Below are 19,071 nucleotides of genomic sequence, written 5' to 3' on the forward strand. Positions count from 1 at the left end.
TTCTGATCAACATAACCCTATTTAACACGTTTTGTCTAGAAAACGTTTTATTTTGGTGTACATCTGAAAACTCGTCTTCGACTTAAATTTGACGTCTTAGAAACGTCTTAAGACGTTTTTGGAATTACAAGAAAAATAGAAATATTGTGTGGTCTTAAGAAGACCTCTACAAGTTGTATAATAATTGGTTTGTAAAAAACGTTTTTTTAAAAACCGTTAAAAAACGGACATGTTAAACCTAAACAAATATGTTTAAAAAAAAAAAAAAAGAAAAAAAAAAGGTTTAATAATCGTTAAAAAATGACCTTTTGAAAACCTTTTGTTAAAAACCATTCCAAAGCGTAGTTTCTTAACGAAAATTAAAAGGTTTTTACTTATTGTTTAAAAGACGTTAACTAAACGTTGCAAACACAAATCTTTAAAACGTTTTACTTAAAACAAATATAAAACGTTGCTACAGAAATTATAGAAAAACGTTTTTAATTTAGTATAAAACACGTTTATTGAACGTTTCACGCCACAATTCCCTAAAACGTTTATTCTTAAACTGATAGAAAACGTTTATTTTCAACCAGTTAAAAAGGTTTTTATATTGAACTAAAAACGGTTTTATAGTTGCTGAAAAACGACCGCTATAAAACGCTTTTATTAAAACATTTATAAAACATGTTTTCTTAACGATAATAAATAGGTTTTCACCTTTGCGTTGAAAAAGCGATGTTTAACGTTCCGAACACAAACTTTTTAAAACGTTTTACGTATACAACGACAACAACAAAGACGTTTGTAATTGTCATTTAAAAACGTTTAATAAACGTTGTGAAAAACAACCAGTTATTTTTAAACGAACAAAATTTTATAAAATAATTGAAAAACAAACAGGGCTGATAAACATGTGGCCCTCGAGAGCATTTTGTGCGGTCCGCAACACCTGTTAACATTTTCGGCTATATCTATTGTTGTCTCCCACGTTCTGTGCAAATAAAACCGTCTCAGTTCAAGGTTTGTAGGAGACAGCGGCAAGCCCGTAAAATATTATCAGCACACCAAAAATCGCAGTGGTGTTTTTTCAACACTATTGTCATGCACTACAATTTACTGCTAAAAACTTATCTTTTTTAAAACTGAAATATTAATGGGTCTAAATAAGTTGTGTCAAACATGCATCCTGCGGGCCGTATGTCGCGCTTTACACATATGATTTTTCAATACTATTTTCTAGATTTAAAAAAAGAAAAAAAAGAAAAAATGGACGATTTTGGGATCTTTCGGCACAAAATAGGCCTATAGTCGTTATATTTGCAATGCTTTTGAAAATCGTAAAACGAAAACATAAAATTTTATGCAATTTTATTTTTTTGAAACGTATTTCGATGACAGAAAATGAATAGGATTTCACTGTAAACTTTTTATGTAGACCAATGAAGAGATTTCTATAAACCTAAATAAAAATGTTTTAAATGGATAGCTAATCAAATAATAATAGTTCTTGTGCGTGAACATTAGTGCAATAATATATTTAACAATGGTTTATTTCGTAACCAAACCCGCCTAAAAATAAGATCCTAAAAATGTGAAGATTTGTCACGCAACATGTGATTTGCTATGACGTAATTTCAAGTTTCTAGAAGGTTGAAAAAGTCAGTGGCGGGAAAAGGGATAAGCTTTGTTCAAAGCAGGACTTTTAACGACAACAAAAAAAAGGTGTAAGTCCATTTAGATCAAGGGTCTCAAACACGCGGCCCGCGTAGAAATTTTGGTTTTCACGTCTTGAACAATATTTAAATGCCACATATCTTTTTCAGATTTATAAAGTTAAAATTTATTTTTAAATTCCTACTAAAAACTGAAACACTCATTAAACTTCACTGTCACATCACTTTCAAACCCTACCATTTATGCGGTAAATCTGCTCTCACGTCACATTGTCTATTCAATTCTGTACAGTTGTCACTATAACGTTGTGCCAGTCAGGTGTTGGTGGAATCGGTCATAATGTTCAAATTGATTGTCAAGGTGTAGGCTAGCCTAGTATTGAACAAATTGATATATATAGTTTAAAAGGCTAAATTAGACGTGTCTTCTGCTTCGAAAAAAAGAAAACTCACAGACGAAAGGAGAGTTTTTCAAGATAAGTGGGAGGAGTTATATTTTGTCATCGCGGTCATTATTTGCCAGCAAAATATATAGCTGTTATGAAGGACTGAAGGAGTATAACATGCGCCGGCACTTCCAAACAAAGCACCGCGATAAATATGCTTACCACGGAAAAGTAAGAGAAGGAAATGTCCATGAAAATCGCTGCCAGTAAAGTAGCCACAACAAAAATTAACTAGCCTAAATCATTAGCCCACTTGTTTATATTTCATTGTGTTTTTATTATGTGTTCTTGTTGGTTGACATTTCATTGTGAATTGTGGTCCTTGGGCATTTTACACATTCACATTTTTTGGCCCTCAGAGCAATTTGAGTTTGAGACCCTTGATTTAGATCGTCTTAGTTTTATTTATTTTGCTGCTGTTGGTGTATTTATTTTTCTATTTATTTTGCTGCTGTTGATGTCATCTTCGATTTACCAATCAATTAGATGCTCAAAGTTACAAGAGTCTTTCATTGGCCGTTGCATTTTTTGTTTTTAATTTTAGTTCCAACCACATCTTTTGAATTTGGGCGGTACTGGGTTAGGTTAGTTTTGGAAAAACTCTTATCTAGTGAAGTAGGTTTTATGAGAATTTTTTTGAGGGAAAACTCATTATTATTGAGCAAGAGTCAAACCGTTTGACTTTTCTGGTTTGGGTTCAATGATTTTTCCGGAATCCGGTTTGGTTTGATTAATGGTTCTTGGTTAGCTCCGGTTCGACCATCGTTATTTTAAAACCCGGTTTATAAAGTTCCTATTCAGATACAATATAAGTTTTGTTAAATCTTAAAATGTTGGTTAATAAATGTAGAGAATAAACTTTGAATTCTAAGTCATTTTTAATACATAACGTATTGAAAAATCAAAAACTCTTGACTGAAATATCCAAAAAATAAAAATAAACGTTTTAATCAATTTTTATTATTTTCCATACAATTTCGAACGTGGCATAACTTAACTCGGTTAAGTTGTAACGTCATGCTGGAGTGAACCGATTTTTTGACAGGTTCGGATTCGGTTCAGGTGCGCAAAAGAAAAAACAGACTGTAGAGTCAGGGCTGGACTTGGAACTCGACGAAATCGCACATTTGACCAGAGCCGGACTCTGGTTTATTTTTTTGGCCAGAGTTGGACCCGAGTTATTTTTAACCGACTCAGCAGCCCTGGATTGAAGTAATGATACTTACGATTTGGGCTTCTTTAAGGCAATCATGGAATATTAATTTAGTATATAAGATGTGTATTCATGGAATTTGTGTTGTCATAATGCTAGCTGTTTTTAAAAAGTGGGTAATTAAGGTATATATATCCTATATTAATTTTGCATGTATTTCCATTTTTAAGTTTTGCATTAGTGAAACTATTAATTTATTGTCTTCCATGTTTTAGCTGAACTGTTGCTTTGTTGTAAATGTGTATAATAATACATTTGTTGATCCTGTTTTTTTTTTTTTTGATATTATGATATTTATTATTTATTCCTGGTTTGATGTGGTTCAAAAGTAATCCGTTGAAGAGTTTTTTGGAATGTTGCACAAATCATGTGGGTTTGTTAAAAGAAATGTTAGGTCCAGTGTTCAAAATATGGCTAGCGTATGCATGGATTTTTCTATATTTTTTATTTAACAGGTTTATGTTAATATTCCCATAACATATACCTCCTTTTTCTGTTTTCATTTTTTCTAAATTTAAGATCAATTTTCTTTAATTTTTTTCAAAGTTTGCCTCGAAGTGCCCAAAAAGCCTGTGCTAATTGATTGTGAGGTGTTTTGTCCATAAAGTGAGCATATTTAAATACACCTTGCATATGCACACCCTGTCCCAAGTTTATGGCTATATTAAAGCAGCCCAGGAAAATAACGTATTTTCAGTAGCCTATATATTTACTTTGCAACTAAGTAGCCTACCGAGTTTGCCTTATTTAAAATAGCAAAATTTCGTTTTCAAATTTGTAGTAATATTCCACCCTTGAATCACACCTAACCAAATGTTCTAAAAACAATAATTAATAGACCTTCTTTTACAGATTTTTTACATTTTTGCTCGGCGTAATCATGCTTTCATGGCTGAATATATCCAGGGCAGTCGGAATGAACTCATGTGCTTTTGGATATTAAATTAAAAAAAAGTGTGAATGAAGGATTTTGTTGCAATAATTAGTTTTGTTAAGTCATACAAAGGAGTTATTAATTTCGTTCAAAATGTTGTTTATATTTATGATCTTTGTGAAGTACATCTTCATTTTTTAGAGGAATGTTTATCTATTAGGAAATTTTGCTATTATTATGAGCTGAACACAGGTAATTCCCGCACAACCTGCTAATGACAACCACTAATTCCTGCTGTGGTTAAAATAATTAGGCTATATTTTTTCCCAAAGTAATTTTTGTATCCTATTTTATATTTATTAAAAGGAATGTGGTTTTTAAGATGTTTATTTTTTTATATCTTTACAGTTTCTACAAACTCTTCGTCAACTGCATGCTGAAACATGCTTAACATACAAGCAACTGTGAACAGTGATTTGCAAACAAAACTGTAGCTTGATCTTAATACTTCTTGTTTTGTTTTGTAGTTTGCAAGTTTAATATGTTGCGGTGAAATGAAGGAATACGCTGATAATGTCACACGTTAGTTAAATTTAAAAAGACGTCCAACACGTGCGAGTATAAACGAAGTTAAGATGAGTTGAAGACGTTTTACAACCTCCTGAAAATGTGTTATTTAACGTTTACGAGAGACGAATAGTCGATGTGTTTTAGACGAATTAAAGATGATCTAAATACGTTTTAAAGCCCCTAAAAGAGATCATATCTGAAATCGTTTTTTAAACGATTTTTTTGTGATCGTGTTTTACCGTTACGATTTCCTCCCATAGACGTAAACTAGACCAAGACGAAACGAATTTTAGACGATTAAAAGGTGTCATAAAGACGTTTTTGTAATCGATTTAAACGCGATTTTTTAATACGTCTACTAGTTGTGTTTTAGCGCACGTTTATTACCGTTTACAATTTTAAACATTCTGAAGACCAAGACGGGTGCGAGTTTTAAACGATTTGAAGATAACTTAAAAACGTTTTATGTTCAATGGGAACGTTGTAAATGTGGGTTTTCAACAATATTACTTCTGAAGACAAAGCAGCGCAGTGTCTTCGATATTCAACATGACATGCGGCTGACACTTTCTACCACTAAACCAGCAATTAAGTCATTGTCAGAGGGAAACAAGCTTAACCATGACATTAACAATATGTAATAACTAATTAATGTAGGCCTACTATCATGTTTATTGTGTGTTGTATTTATATCATCATATCATTCTAACTACCGGTTACTGCATAAACCTGCTTTTTATTTTTAAAAGGTTGAAAAAAATTGGGGGGCCATTGATTTCCCAAAATTTTCAAAGAGGGTCACGGTGTAAAAAAGGTTGGGAACCCCAGGTTTAGAGAGACGAACTTTTTTAGCTTTTTCAAGGATCTTTTTAAGCTTTTTTTGGCCTGAAGCACACTAAAAAAGTAAAAACAATTTCGCGCAACACTTTTTACGAAATAATAACATTAAAACTAACAATAACCCTAACTACAATGTTGGGCAGAATGTAAATAAAATTATATTATCTGTTATCTGCTAGATAGTATTCATTAAATCTCGCATGTTTGACCACAGGCCTAAAGTAATATACGAATAGGATTTTGTTAATAACAAAAATTACGCGGCACATTACGTGGAATGTAACTACAGACGTGGCGAACTTTTTTGTCATTACACTGGTCACAAACGAGACCTTATTTGAGTGTTCGGCAAACTGTGGCCCAAATGTGGAACTTTTAGCAACTTTTAGTGGGCCGCGAGCGTTTTTTTATTATTTCAGTTTGTTATATGTATAGTTGTTGGCCGCGTGATATCCGTACATTCATGTATTTCAAAAAATAAGATATTTTTTTCTGGCTCAATGCTCCTTTTTTATTTCCGTAGTTTATTATAGTTTTATTGGAGGCATGGCCTCGAAAAAAGTATTCTTTTTACTGTGATAAACTGTATTTGTGAAAAATTTTAGCACTGCTCCTGTTATATAGAAATATTCTAAACTAAGAATCCCGCAACGCAGTGAAAAAGTCGAGACCATGAAGATCGTAATGGACAGCTTATATTTCGTTACACGACAGATAAATCTGTGTCCAGTTTCAGAGGCATACCAGTTTTTAACAAAACCAAGAAAAAACATGAAAATAAAGTTCTGAGCAAACCATTGATTTTTACAGATTAGCCTCAAGGGATTCTCTTGTAATTCAAGAAAAGGGTAGTCGTACTACCATGTATCTTTAAGATTTAAAACATTCGTACCGAATCGTGTCTTTCTTTTATAGTATTCAATTTATACAAATGTAGTACAACTCTAAACAGTATATATTAATATTACACAGAATACATCAACAGTTTACTTGTAATAAATCTTAATTTGACATATTAATTGCACTTACTGATTTTATTTTCTAATAGATATCGCGACGAGTTGGATCCCACTGATCTACATAAATGAGTGGTTTGCAATGCGGGGTTGCAAAGATTGAAGGTCGCAATACATTATTTGTCAATGAAAAAATTGACAAGAAACAACATGTATTTTACCAAAAGGCGTTAAAACACCCACCCCACCATCTAGGGCTACTGTACCGCACGGCTATTGACCGACTAAGAGATTTTGTGTTTATTGTGCAATTTACGCTGTAACGGCTTATGCCCCAGATTTATTGTCTACTCGCACCAAAGTGTAAATGCTAAATGTGCTGTTCCGCGATTATCTCGGCGGTCAGCAGTTCGATTGTCTGTGGCTACTTAGACCGCTGTCCGCTTGTAAATGAGACGCTCTTCTCAGTTAACGTGTTGTGCGATTGACAGCGCTGTGCCGCTCACAGCGCTGTGTTGTTAACAGTGTTGATTGTCCGCCTTCTATAGTTTCAACTGGGTGTTTCGCTTATCAGATAATACAATTAATAATCACCAGAGGTATTGTGGTTGGCTAACGAGTTATACGCACGCAACCTTAAAACGAGAGTCAGAAGCTTCAACTAAACTAAACTCGTGCCCCACACTACCCCATATTTCCAGGACCTAAAAAGAGGACATTTTTTGCCGGCAAGTAAAAAAAGTAGAAATTGTTACGTTTAAGTTTAATATTGTTTTATGCTGATGTTCGGGATGTTTCGTTGTTTAGGGATCCTCGGATTAATTTTCTATAGGAAATTTGGTGTTGCTGGCCGACTCGAGCGCAAATATTAATCTATTTGTTGCGAGCGCGACGATTTTGCTGTTGGTGGCTACGAAGAGAGTAATAAGTGACGATTAAAAATCCTACGTTTTAAAGAGAATAATCACACACATTTGCTTTATTAATTGACCTTTTTACATGTGAAGTTCGGTTACAATTTTTCTGGCGCAATGTTTGCAATAACAATCGAGAAGGCAGGGCTGGTGGGCAATTTGTTGGAAAACCTTTTTTAAACCAGTAATTCAGCATGTTTCATTGCTACAGTAATTTTTTGGAAATAAATACACCGTCTCGCCTAAAAGTCTTGTTGAAAGTATAAGCAACTGACTCGAAATGCGAAAAAGAGGACATTTGGGCATTTTTGAGCGTCCTCGGAGGACCATTCACTTTTCTTGAGAAAAGAGGACATATGGTAGGCCTAGTCTTATCACATGTATTTATTGCATTTGCTTCAGTAAACCAATGGCATTTGTGACGTCACGAATACACTTGTTTGAACGTAACCCGAAGCCTACTTTCAATCTTTTTTAATAGAAATAGGAACGGTGACCACTTTTCGACTCTTGTAACTCGTTTTGTGACATTTAATAAAACTCTCTGTAACACTTTTACAACCATAACAATTTAGAGAAAAACTACAATTAAATAATTTATATAAAAATCTTATTAACTGCAAGAAATGTCAATCTGTTTTAAAACTACCCTGGTTTTAGGCTTAGAATTGCGAACTCGAAGTTAATCAATACCCCTTCTGTTCAGTGTAACTCGCTCATCGTTCTGTTCCTTTGGTTTTCAAAATAATGTCAGGGTCAAAATAAGTCAATTCAAACGGCCATGTAACCTTTGGTTACAAATTCCCAATTTTTTTATTTAATTGCGTATAACTTGAGGCACTATGATAAAAATGATGTATTTATTTTCCTTAGATGTTCTCTATATCCGGACATATGGCATTTGGCGTGAGGTCACTAGTTTTCTGCTCATTAAAGAGTAACTAAAATGTTAAATTAGTTGTAACGTCATTTTTTTATCTCATATCACTTCCAGTAAGGGTAAAATAAGATAAAAAAACACCAATGTGTGTGCGTTGGACAATACGTTTTTTTTTACTAGTTGTTTGTTGTTCTGACGTATGATTACCCTAATCTAATTTGGACTAGGCGATGTAATTTGTTTTCGCGTTTGTGGCATTGTCACCTTATACCCTTTCATCTGGTATTTTAGAGCAAAAGACTCTCAGCAACTAACTACAGTTTTGCGATTTAAAATTCAAACTGCGTTTTAAGACGATTATTTTCTGCATTAGAGGCTTTTTCAAACTGTTTTAAATTGTTTGTTGTATTGTGCCTTTTAAGAATAATTTCAGACGTTACATCTTGTCGTACAATCAGCTACCCCTGGAAATGTTCGTTGGCCGCCAAGACAAGAAATCCACTACTCCTTTTCGCTCTATTGAACACAACGATCCCCAACCGCACTGTTTCCATATTGCACAAATGTCCGACGTTCTGCGGTTGCTGGTCGACTCGTGATCGGATAGCGGGATAATTATAAAGAAGAAGCGCGGCACAACAAACTGCTCGGAGCTTTTTTCGTGTTCCTCAGGAAGGGTAGCTGATGTAGAGGAGCAATCGTCTGTATTGGTTATTTAACGAGTTCGTTTTGCGTGCGCATTCAAAAATCTGTTTAAAAATGTTTTGGCATATTTCCTTTCCCGTTCGTTAACTGACCAGTTAACCCAACGCATTCGCTTTTCCTGGGACGTTAGTCGTATCCGAACTCTGCAAACCAGTCAACGATTTACACGCCTTACTGATGAGACGTGTTTTTACTGCACTGTAAATTATTTTGTTGAAAGCGAGCTATGCTGAATTCTTTAAATGTACAATCAATTTATAAGCGACCTGTCAGTATGTACTTTAAAATTATATGGCAGTTTGTTTTAGGGGAGTTCAGATAGCACGGTGGTGATGTGCCCCTGTTGAAATAAAAAAATATACACACGTGTACACAATAAGATCTAAGTATAAGTATCGTCTGAAGTATGGGATAAATCGCTCTGATATCGGTCGTTTTGGTGTCGACGTTTAGGCACCCTAGTTTAAACGGCCCCGTCAGAGTTGATAATGTACTTAGGGGTGGGGGTAAGGTAAAATGTTGTATAAACCTGATTTTGGCCATTCCGACAGATTCAGGACTTATTCCGATTTATACATTATTACGGCTATTAGGGGTTATAGTCCTATTTTGGTCTTATTCCGAACTTTATTCGGACGTTGATGTTGTTCTTGTTTCGATCCTATGGCTTGAGTCCGTTTAAATAAATCAATGTATTTCTAATAGGTCAAAATTTAAGTCAAAATATATATTTTAAGATCAAAATTTATTGTCAAAATATAATCGCCTTGGTGATTACAACTTTAGTGGAAAATAACTCGACCTCATATTTTTCGAAATTAGCAAAAAGCATCAAATTACCTTGTAGTGTTGGTCGATGATCCAGCTGCAATTTAAAAAATAAATATTAAAAACATAGTAATATAGGCTACTAGGCTATAAGTAAACGTTTTCCATACTTGTGTGTCCATAAATACCTTGAAATAATATTTAATTAACGTGTGGTATTACTTTGATTCACCCCTCTAATGCAGTAATTTAAAAGCTTTACGGCACAGTCCTGATCTATACTATTTCGGGTGTCGGTCCGTCTTTTTTCCACGACGAGATTATATGTTGTCTTATATTTTCATATTTTTATAACTTGTAGTGGCAAAACAAATTTCTGATTGAATCAAAGTTCTTTTAAATTTACACATTTCTGACCTTTAGTTGTTTTTAAGGCCGGTCGGTAATAAAATTTTAGTTTTAAACCAACTGCAAAAAAGTTTGACGCCCCCGGTACTAAACAACGCCATTGTATTGATTTGAAGTAGTGGTTCTCAACATGTGGTTGGCCTACAACTAGTGATAAGCGAAAGATTTTAGGCGGTACACAAACAACTTAAATCTTATGCCGAGTTCTTGACGAGGTAAAAACTTATTGCTGCTTATCTAAGTTATATTCTCTCTTTGCCACATTTAATTGATTAATAATTTAAAACCTGCGTCAATCGCTGGAAGCTTTTTTCATTAAATATTTGGCTTTAATAAAAATAAATAAACTAAAAAATAGATTATTATTTGGTGGTACGCACCAAAAGAAAACAAGTCACTAGGTAGTACGCGGACAGAAAAGCTTAAGAACCACCGCCTTAAAGTTAACTGCAACTGCATTCATATTATTTTAACCAAATTTGTAACCATCAATAACAGGGGCGGCAACTTTTACTAGTAGAATGCAATATTCCAGTTTTTCTTTGGTGGCCGTAATCAATATCCACTAACAATTTTGTATTAAAACGTGTAAATATTAACTCTTGAACAAGGCCGGACCTAGGGAATTTATGTCGTTAAATGTGAGTCTAACTATACAGTATAGGCCTACACGAGGAATGTTTTCGAACTATTTTGTACTAGCGCCCTCTTTGACATGACACATTTTTGTAACGCCCCGATACCTCCACGGTAATTTTTAAACGCCTATCATTTGTCCAATGCCAATTGCAATCGAGCCAAATTTAACCAAGACACCTCTACAAACCTTAGTATGCATTAGAAAGAAAAAATATTTATATCAATTTTGAAAATATTTTATATTTAACATTTAATATGCGTAATATCGCGAATTTAAAAAAAAAAAAAAAAAAAAAAAAAATTTACACGTAAGGTTAAAATTTGTCAAAATTTTTTCAAGTCGAAATCTGATAAAAATGCACATAAATCGTTAAAAAAATATATACATCTTTTTGAAATTGTTGTTTAGTTAAAATTTTATCAAAATAAATTAGTTTTGAGTTATATTCAACAACATTTTTGTATTATATCTTCATTAGAGAAACATAAGTGTTTAGCGAGCTGGCAGAAATAACCACACATGCCTAGTTAATCGCATTAGGTTCAGCTCGAACTTCGTTTTTGCTTTATATAGTTTCGTATTTCTGATTTGGACAAATGTATAAAACAGTTTTGCTTTCTTTTGTCGCTTGTGATTTGCAATTATACCTTTTCCTATTTCGATAATTAGGTTTTTGTTAATGTTGTGCAATTAGTTTTACTGTGTATATCAACTGTTTACACAGCATTTTTGTAAAATATCCAACGTTGTGGTTTGTTTTTTTGGAATTTCTATAGTTGTTTGTCTTTCATGCCGAAAATATCAACTAAGCTTTTAATAGTTCTGCATAATCCCAAAATATTTGATTTGTGAACCACCAATCGTCAGTAAAACATCTAAAACGTGTGGTTGACCACGCCAAGACACTAATGCATTACTTCAAACAACAATATTTTGTTTAAATCAATATATTTCTTAATGGTCAAAATTTTGTCCAAAAAATATATTTTTAGGTCAAAAAATAATCGCCCTACTTATAATTAATGCGGGCCAATTTATTTCGCTAATGTATTCGCGGGCCAGAATTGCAATCAGTAATAACAACGGTCCGCCGCAACAATAGCTAAGAATTTGGCTTTGTTTGTTAATAACTTCGGCTTTAATAACGCTAAAAGTTTCAGTTTTTTTAACCAGGTCTCACCTGTTTATATAAGAAAACAAATTAAACTAAATTTAAAATCTGGGCGTCGGCTACTTCGAAGGGCTTCGCGGAATACATGTGACCTGTTGGGCAGTCTTGACCGAAGTTATATTATTGTTTTGTACGCGCAAATGTCTTTCCATCCTAGTCTTATATTACTGATATCGTTCGCAAATTACTTACTTTATCTGCTTGATGAACACCAAGAAGTTGGGTGGCGCATGTTTGATGTTTTTGCAATAGCCTTTGTGCTACTCACAAGTTGTATAGTTATAATGAGCGATTTGACAAAGAGTCTCTTTTTGTAACTTTCATGGCCAGCGTTAGCATTCTATGTCAAATCCGGCCCGCCATGGGAAACTGTCACACAACCCTGGCATAAAAGAGCACAATTCTCTCCAAGTAGGCCTAGCTCAGGGCAGGATTTTTATTTGGGGGGTCAAGAAAAAAAAAGAGTTGGTTAAAACCTTACAATTATTAGGATTAAATTGAAACGTTTTTTAAGAGAATACATAACGTTGCGATCATTATCGAGATTATTTTGGCAAGTTAATCATATTCCAAATTTATATTGTTTAACTTTCAAGATGGAGGTACAACAGCCACGTTAGATTCTCGCGAATCGCCCAAAATGCATTAAACAAATAAATTTTACTAGCATACAGTAATATATAAACTGTGTTTTATAACTTTTAGGAACGCGATTTAACCTGAAGCTAACCAGTCGGCCGCAATCATTGGTATGTTAACTGCAAATAGTCACACCTTACACGTACGTCGTACGCATATATGACTAGACCTTATCGCGCCGCTTCTTCCGCATTCACTCACATACTGTACCTATGCTCAGATGCACAGTTATATTTATTTAAAATTTGCACAATAACTATAATGAGAAGAGTGGACAATCTTGTCGTGAACTGTTATTCACACTTGTGGTTATGCAGTAATCCGTAACTTAACCAAACTTCATCGAAATTCCCAATGGACTTCCAGAAAATCTTAAATAAATCATGAACTTTAGAGCCCTTACACTGGATGAAAAATCGCGGCCTAACCAGCCCTGCTATATATAGGGCACCCTGTTCTTCCTTGTTACTGTTATTATGTATGGCGCATTGAAAAAGGGCATAAAAAACGCCCCTTAAAAATAAGTTGCAAGATTGACCCTTACCATAGTTGCATGATCGACCTTTACTATACATGATCGACTCTTATTTTGTGTCAAATATCGGTACCACAAAAGTGGATCACTTTTCTTCATCTTAAATAAATTGTCTTTTAATTACTTTATGTTGTGGATCAGTATCCTGTTTTAAAATATATGTTAGCGATATTTGTAACGTAACAAAACAATATTTTTTTTAAATATAAAACGATTATTTTACACCCGGTTAACAAACTTTGATTAAACAGTTGTAATGAGTATAGGGCGATCATTTATGACTTAAAAACAGAAATTTTGACCTAAAAAATTGAAATTTGATAAATTTTATCCTAGAACTATATTTGTTTGACAAAATTTGAACCTATTAGAATAATATTGATTTAAACAACACTTGTTGTTTTTTGGAGTCCTGTATTTGTGTCTTGGCGTCTTCAACCAAACGTTTTTGATATTTTACCGACAACCGGTCGAACACAAATCAGTTATTTTTTCGGCTTTATGCAAAATCCATGGAAATGCTTAATTGATGCTTTTGTCAAAAGAAAAACAAGACACTGATTGGCACCAAATACTGTTCAACATTTGTAGGATAAACTAGGCCTGGATGATTAATTCTGCAAGCTTGCGTATACCGTATTACTGTAATGAAGATATAATACAGTGAAAATGTCGTTAAATATAACTCAAAACTATGTTTTTTATGTTAATTGCCCTAATAATGAGTCATAATAAACAACTACTTAATTTTACTGCACATCATAACATGGAATACAAAGCGACTTACCTTGAATGACAGAAATCACAATCAAGTATTGGATGAGCCGCCATTTTACTTTCGAAAAGTCTGCTTGATGCGTGCTGTATTTTAAAATCATTTTTGTTTTTATTGCACCTACAGTCCTACACACTTCGTTCCTTGTTATTCCTCAAACCTGTCTAGAAGTACATGCAAATAAATTATTTTTACTAGCGAAGAATCAGTTGTTGTTTTGTAAGACCCTTGGTTACTGAGATTTCAGCACAGTTCTTCTTAACCAACTAATTCTTAACATAGAGTAGCCCACAGCACTATGCCTGTGTAGTGCGAAATAAATCAGTACAGCGAGGACCTACGTATTCGAACGGCGTCATGATTGTTTCCGGATAGTTGGTTAAAGAATGTTAAAAGTTTATAGCCCATTGAAATACCAACGCGGATATATAACGCCTTGAGTTTGGTGAATTAGGCCATAACCGTTTCATAATGTGAGATATTCTTAAGATATTTTGCCATAGGCAAATAGGAAAGATCTTTTGCCATTTAAGAGCTACGATGTCCGGTCTTAGCTTTCACATAAAGGTACAGTTACGAAATCAAGTTTTTTCCTTAAGGTGGACCACAGCAAACAGAATGTTTTATAAAGAAATGCGAAGGCGCAACAACTGACAAATATATTCATTTGTCGTTAATTTTGTCGTTAATTTTTGCGGTTACTTATATACAAAATACAAAATGGATACAATTTTTTTTGTCACTTGAATATACGAAGGGAAAATACGTTATACGAAGGGAAATATAAATGCTTATGCAATAAAAACTGTAGAGAGCCTCAAAACCCTACATTTTCGTACAGTTAGAAAAAATTTAAAATTTAGTTTGGAATTGCATCCCACAACGTTTTAACTGTACTTTTTTTTAAAGGAAACATTTTCTTTTAAGGAAATATTCTATTGTCCGGATTAATTGACCTGGCGGTCGGATCTGGCGCGGGCCGTAGTTTGGTGAGGTTGTACGCGCGAATTTCCTGGTAGTTTGGTTAACTAAAAAACATTTCGAAAGACTTTTGGCGATAAACATTAAATGAGTTTGAAAAAAGTTGGAGGGGGATATGAATATATACTATACACATAATTTAACTTCAGTACCGGTACTTATGATATTGATATATCTGTACATACGATTTTATGTAAGTAGAAATGTATATACAAATCAATATTTTTTCCATTAGTAACTTAGTAAAACTAAGTTAATAAATATGAAGTAATATAATTATAAATATTAATAATAATCGCATTTTGAAACTCCAGAGGGGGGCAAAAACATAAATTAACTTAAAAAATCATTGAGAAGGCTGCCTACTACCGGGATAGTTCTACGCCTAAAACTTTGGTCATAAGCATGGAAACTGGCCAAAATGTGCGTGCGAGCTTGGAGGCAAAAATTTTTTTTCAAGAAAATTTGATAGTGCAAGAAATAGTCACCGAGGCAAACAATTGGTTTGTGTCTGTAATAGCTGACGAGTCGTACGATATTTCTTATAAAGAACAACTGAGCATTGTTTAAGATACATAAAAGGTCGCATAGTGCCCGAGAGCTTCACATGATTGGTTGAAATTAAATCCGTTTCGGTAATATAAATTTCGTAAAATATCTTAATTAACCCATCTCTCTAGGATAGGAGTGGATGTCCAAATACTTGTTGGACAAGTCTATGATGGCGCATCAACAATGGCAGATCACGTAAGTGGTGTACAAAAGCGCATTCACAATAGGAAATCGAGTGCTTCTCATTGGTTTGACTTGGTCATCAAAAAAAAAGTAAAGTTCGAATCATCGAAAGCAACCGTGATATTATTAGTCGTTTTTTAAAGAGAGGCCTGAAAGCCGCGTAAGTTTGGGAACTAATATTCCTTTGTTCTCCCCCACCAGGTGATCCGAGAAGTGCAAGAGCATCCGATCTTTAAATGCAACTTTAAGCGTATACTTGATGCTCTTGTTTTTTTTTTTGTTTTTTTTTAATGAGAAACGCAAGCAGTGAAACGAGGGCAAAGGTGTTTTTTTTAAATCTGCTCTAGAGAAGTCCGGTGTTACTTATGCTTTGTGTTTCATTGGGCGATTTTCGGCACTCATAAAACCATCAGTGCGGAAGACTTTTGGAGTCAATGTGTCACCTGTTAAAAATATCTCTTCAGAGCGTTCTCGAAAAAGAACGCATGGACTTTAGGATTTCGTCGAACATTTGTAACAACGGTGTTCAACCTGCGGCCGTCGATGGATAATTGTGCGACCGTTAACACATATTTTTATAAGCATGTGTTGGCGCCCGTGCCCACTGCCCATGCTGGCATGTGTTTATGGTTGATATGTGTAATCAGACAGAGGTGTCCAAGAGGCGGCATGCATGCCAAATGTGGCACGCGACCTAATAAAAAATGGCGCCCAAGTCTTTCAAAAATAGTAAATTTGTTATTCAGCCAATTGCCGTCGTTAATTCACAATATAAAACAATCGCTACAATTATAACATTATACTGCAGTGGAGGCTAGCATTTACATAATTGTATAGCTGGGTGTAAGATACAGCAAGAAGAAAAGTTCAGCTCACCGACGGACACTTATGCAGTAATGCGCATTGCTACAACACAGCTTAAGGGCAATCTATGTTCAGACTTAAACAAACGTTTGCCAGAAGCAATTTCAATTATGAATGCTTTGCTTAAATAAATGAACAAATGTTTTTCAACGAAATAAATGTTTTTATTATTTGTAAAAAAACGCTTTTAAAATTATAAAGATTTAGTCACTAAAGCACGGAAAGAAGTTATAAGATAAATTTTGGCATGTCGGCCTGTTTGAGTGGCATGTCGGCCACCCTTGTGCTAAATGAAAATTAGAAATTTTACGACTGGTGCAAAAATAAATTAGTGTAGAACAGGGTGACCCAAGGTTGACAGCATCGTGGGCCAAAATATTACTTGCATATTCTTTGCGGGCCACATAAAGTGTTACATACGTGCCAGCCGGGCGGATCAATGAATTTTGTTTGGTCGGGGCATGAATTGTTTAAAGATGACGCCACAAAGCATCGTCAATAAGTAACATCAAAATAAATATAAGCTCCAGAAACTTGCTGCTCTCGTCGAACTTGTGCGCAAATGAAATTGAGTGACAATGAAACTGGCAAAATAGTGCGCGCGAAGCGCGAAAAAATTCCGTACTTGACAAAACTTTTAATTTAGAAGACTGCATTTTATAGTGGTAGAATGTTTTGAACAAGATAAATTTTGCTGAAATTGCATCAGGAAAGAGTCAGGGCCTTTAGTCACAGTGAAAACCTGTAAAAACAATACTTTCCAGAACCGCGATTTAGTTCATCGTTTATTTACTTTAAAGTAGCAAAAATAGTAATTTATATAGGGTCGTACTTTTTATGTACGTTCATATCAAAAATAAGAAAAACAAAACGCAAGTATAACTTAAAAGTTCGCAAAACAGCCATTTAAAAAGTTTTATAAAGATATAGACTAGGACGTACTGCGACTTTAAAACCGGTCTAACACATAACAAAAATTATAGGGGTTCTTGCCACCCCCTGGATCCCAACTTGATGAGCGATAGTAAACTGGTTTATTTAATGTTGTAACCGGAAATTTAATCATAACCAAACAATTCGAATATGCTTGCTGTTCGTTGGTCACTTAGATATCTTTTGGTTAAACCCTTAAAGGTACGCATTGCAATAATTCAACAGTGCTTCGCGGGCCACGAAAAATGATGTCGCGGGCCACATGGTTTGGACCACCCTGGTGTAGAAGATATGTAACAATCTGAATAGTGATGTCACATAAGATAAAATAAGAATTGATGACCCATGATAATTAACGGCTGAGGCATGTGTTATGTGAGTTGTGATTGGTATTATTGCAAAACTGTGGGAAAGGTCGAGCGGTAGTTATAGAAAACCTTGTTTAAACGAATAAGATTGTGTGAGTGTTTCTCAAACTGGTATTGATCAAATGGAAAGAAAATACATTGAGGATTGAATGTCCAGACACAATAAAAATCTGTAGACCTATTTCGTTAAGAGGCCAAAAACCAAAAAAGATTAAATCATAAACCAGACAGTAGGCCCGGAGTTCATGGTCAACGAACTTGGTACCACCCTGGAACTGCAGCCGCTCAAGCTGCATCACGTGTCACATTGGAAAACCCAATAAACGCATTTTTTCGCGCGTCGCGCGATTGGACTATATTTCAGTTATATATTTTTGCAAGAGATTATTAGACAACAACAAGAATATGTTGAAGAATAATTGTTCTATGACGTCACGTTATGACTTAACTTTCTAAAGTCATCTCTAAAAAATTCTACTGGAGCCCGTGATATCAACAAAGACGGTCAATGCGGCCGTCAACAGCTAAAAGGTTGGGCACCCCTGATTTATAATGAAGCTCTTGAAGTAGCTGCCAAGGTCCGACGAAGCCAAGGTACAAGTTTATCGCAATAACGTTTGCGTTGAATCGGTTGTCATGTATTTTCATCATTCAGTATATCTCCCATTCGTCGAAGGCCTGATTTCCTATCACGGGTAACAATTCAATGACAAGAGACAACCCTGAGTTTTGCTATCAAATGCTCCCTCCAACTAAACCAATCCAATAGATGAAATTACGCCCCTGTACCCTTTATTAACCTTCATAGGAACGCAAGCTTGTGGAGATCTTCTTTGGGCCCTCAACTCACCGAAGAGATTACCCTGGCGTTAGCACGGCAATTGAAAATATCATGGCATTATCTGCAACAACCGTTGAGGCAGAGCGGTATTTTTCGTGTATGAAACTGGTCAAAACATCGTTACGCTCAGCGATGACTTACGATCGGCTCTCAGATTCGTTGCAATTAGTTATTTGTTTATGCTTTTTATAAAATCGATTTATCTCTGTGAGGTAGCAACTTCAGTGTCAAGTTTTAATATTGTATAGTTGCCTACTCAGCGTGTCTTGTCTTTTTCTGCATCGATAGGCGGTGTCCCCAATCCATTATTCGTACTAGTTCAAGTTCAAAATTTTCGGCTGGCTACGCCACTGGTTTTAT

At 34.6% G+C, this 19,071-nt stretch overlaps 1 protein-coding gene across 1 annotated transcript in view; it reads right to left on the minus strand.

Annotated features, from left to right (window-relative positions):
- LOC146168183 (receptor-type tyrosine-protein phosphatase epsilon-like) overlaps window positions 1-14,147 on the minus strand; it is a 110,167-nt gene extending 96,020 nt beyond the window's left edge. The window contains exons 1-2 of the mRNA XM_083386186.1: window positions 14,002-14,147; window positions 9,894-9,918 (exon numbers count right to left, since the gene is read on the minus strand). Coding sequence (XP_083242312.1) covers window positions 9,894-9,918; window positions 14,002-14,092 — 116 coding nt within the window. The 5' untranslated portion in view covers window positions 14,093-14,147. The remainder of the gene's footprint in view (window positions 1-9,893; window positions 9,919-14,001) is intronic.
- Window positions 14,148-19,071: the final 4,924 nt, after the last annotated feature.

The sequence above is a fragment of the Ascidiella aspersa genome, chromosome 1, assembly GCF_963924565.1.
Source record: "Ascidiella aspersa chromosome 1, kaAscAspe10.2, whole genome shotgun sequence".
NCBI lineage: Eukaryota > Metazoa > Chordata > Ascidiacea > Phlebobranchia > Ascidiidae > Ascidiella > Ascidiella aspersa.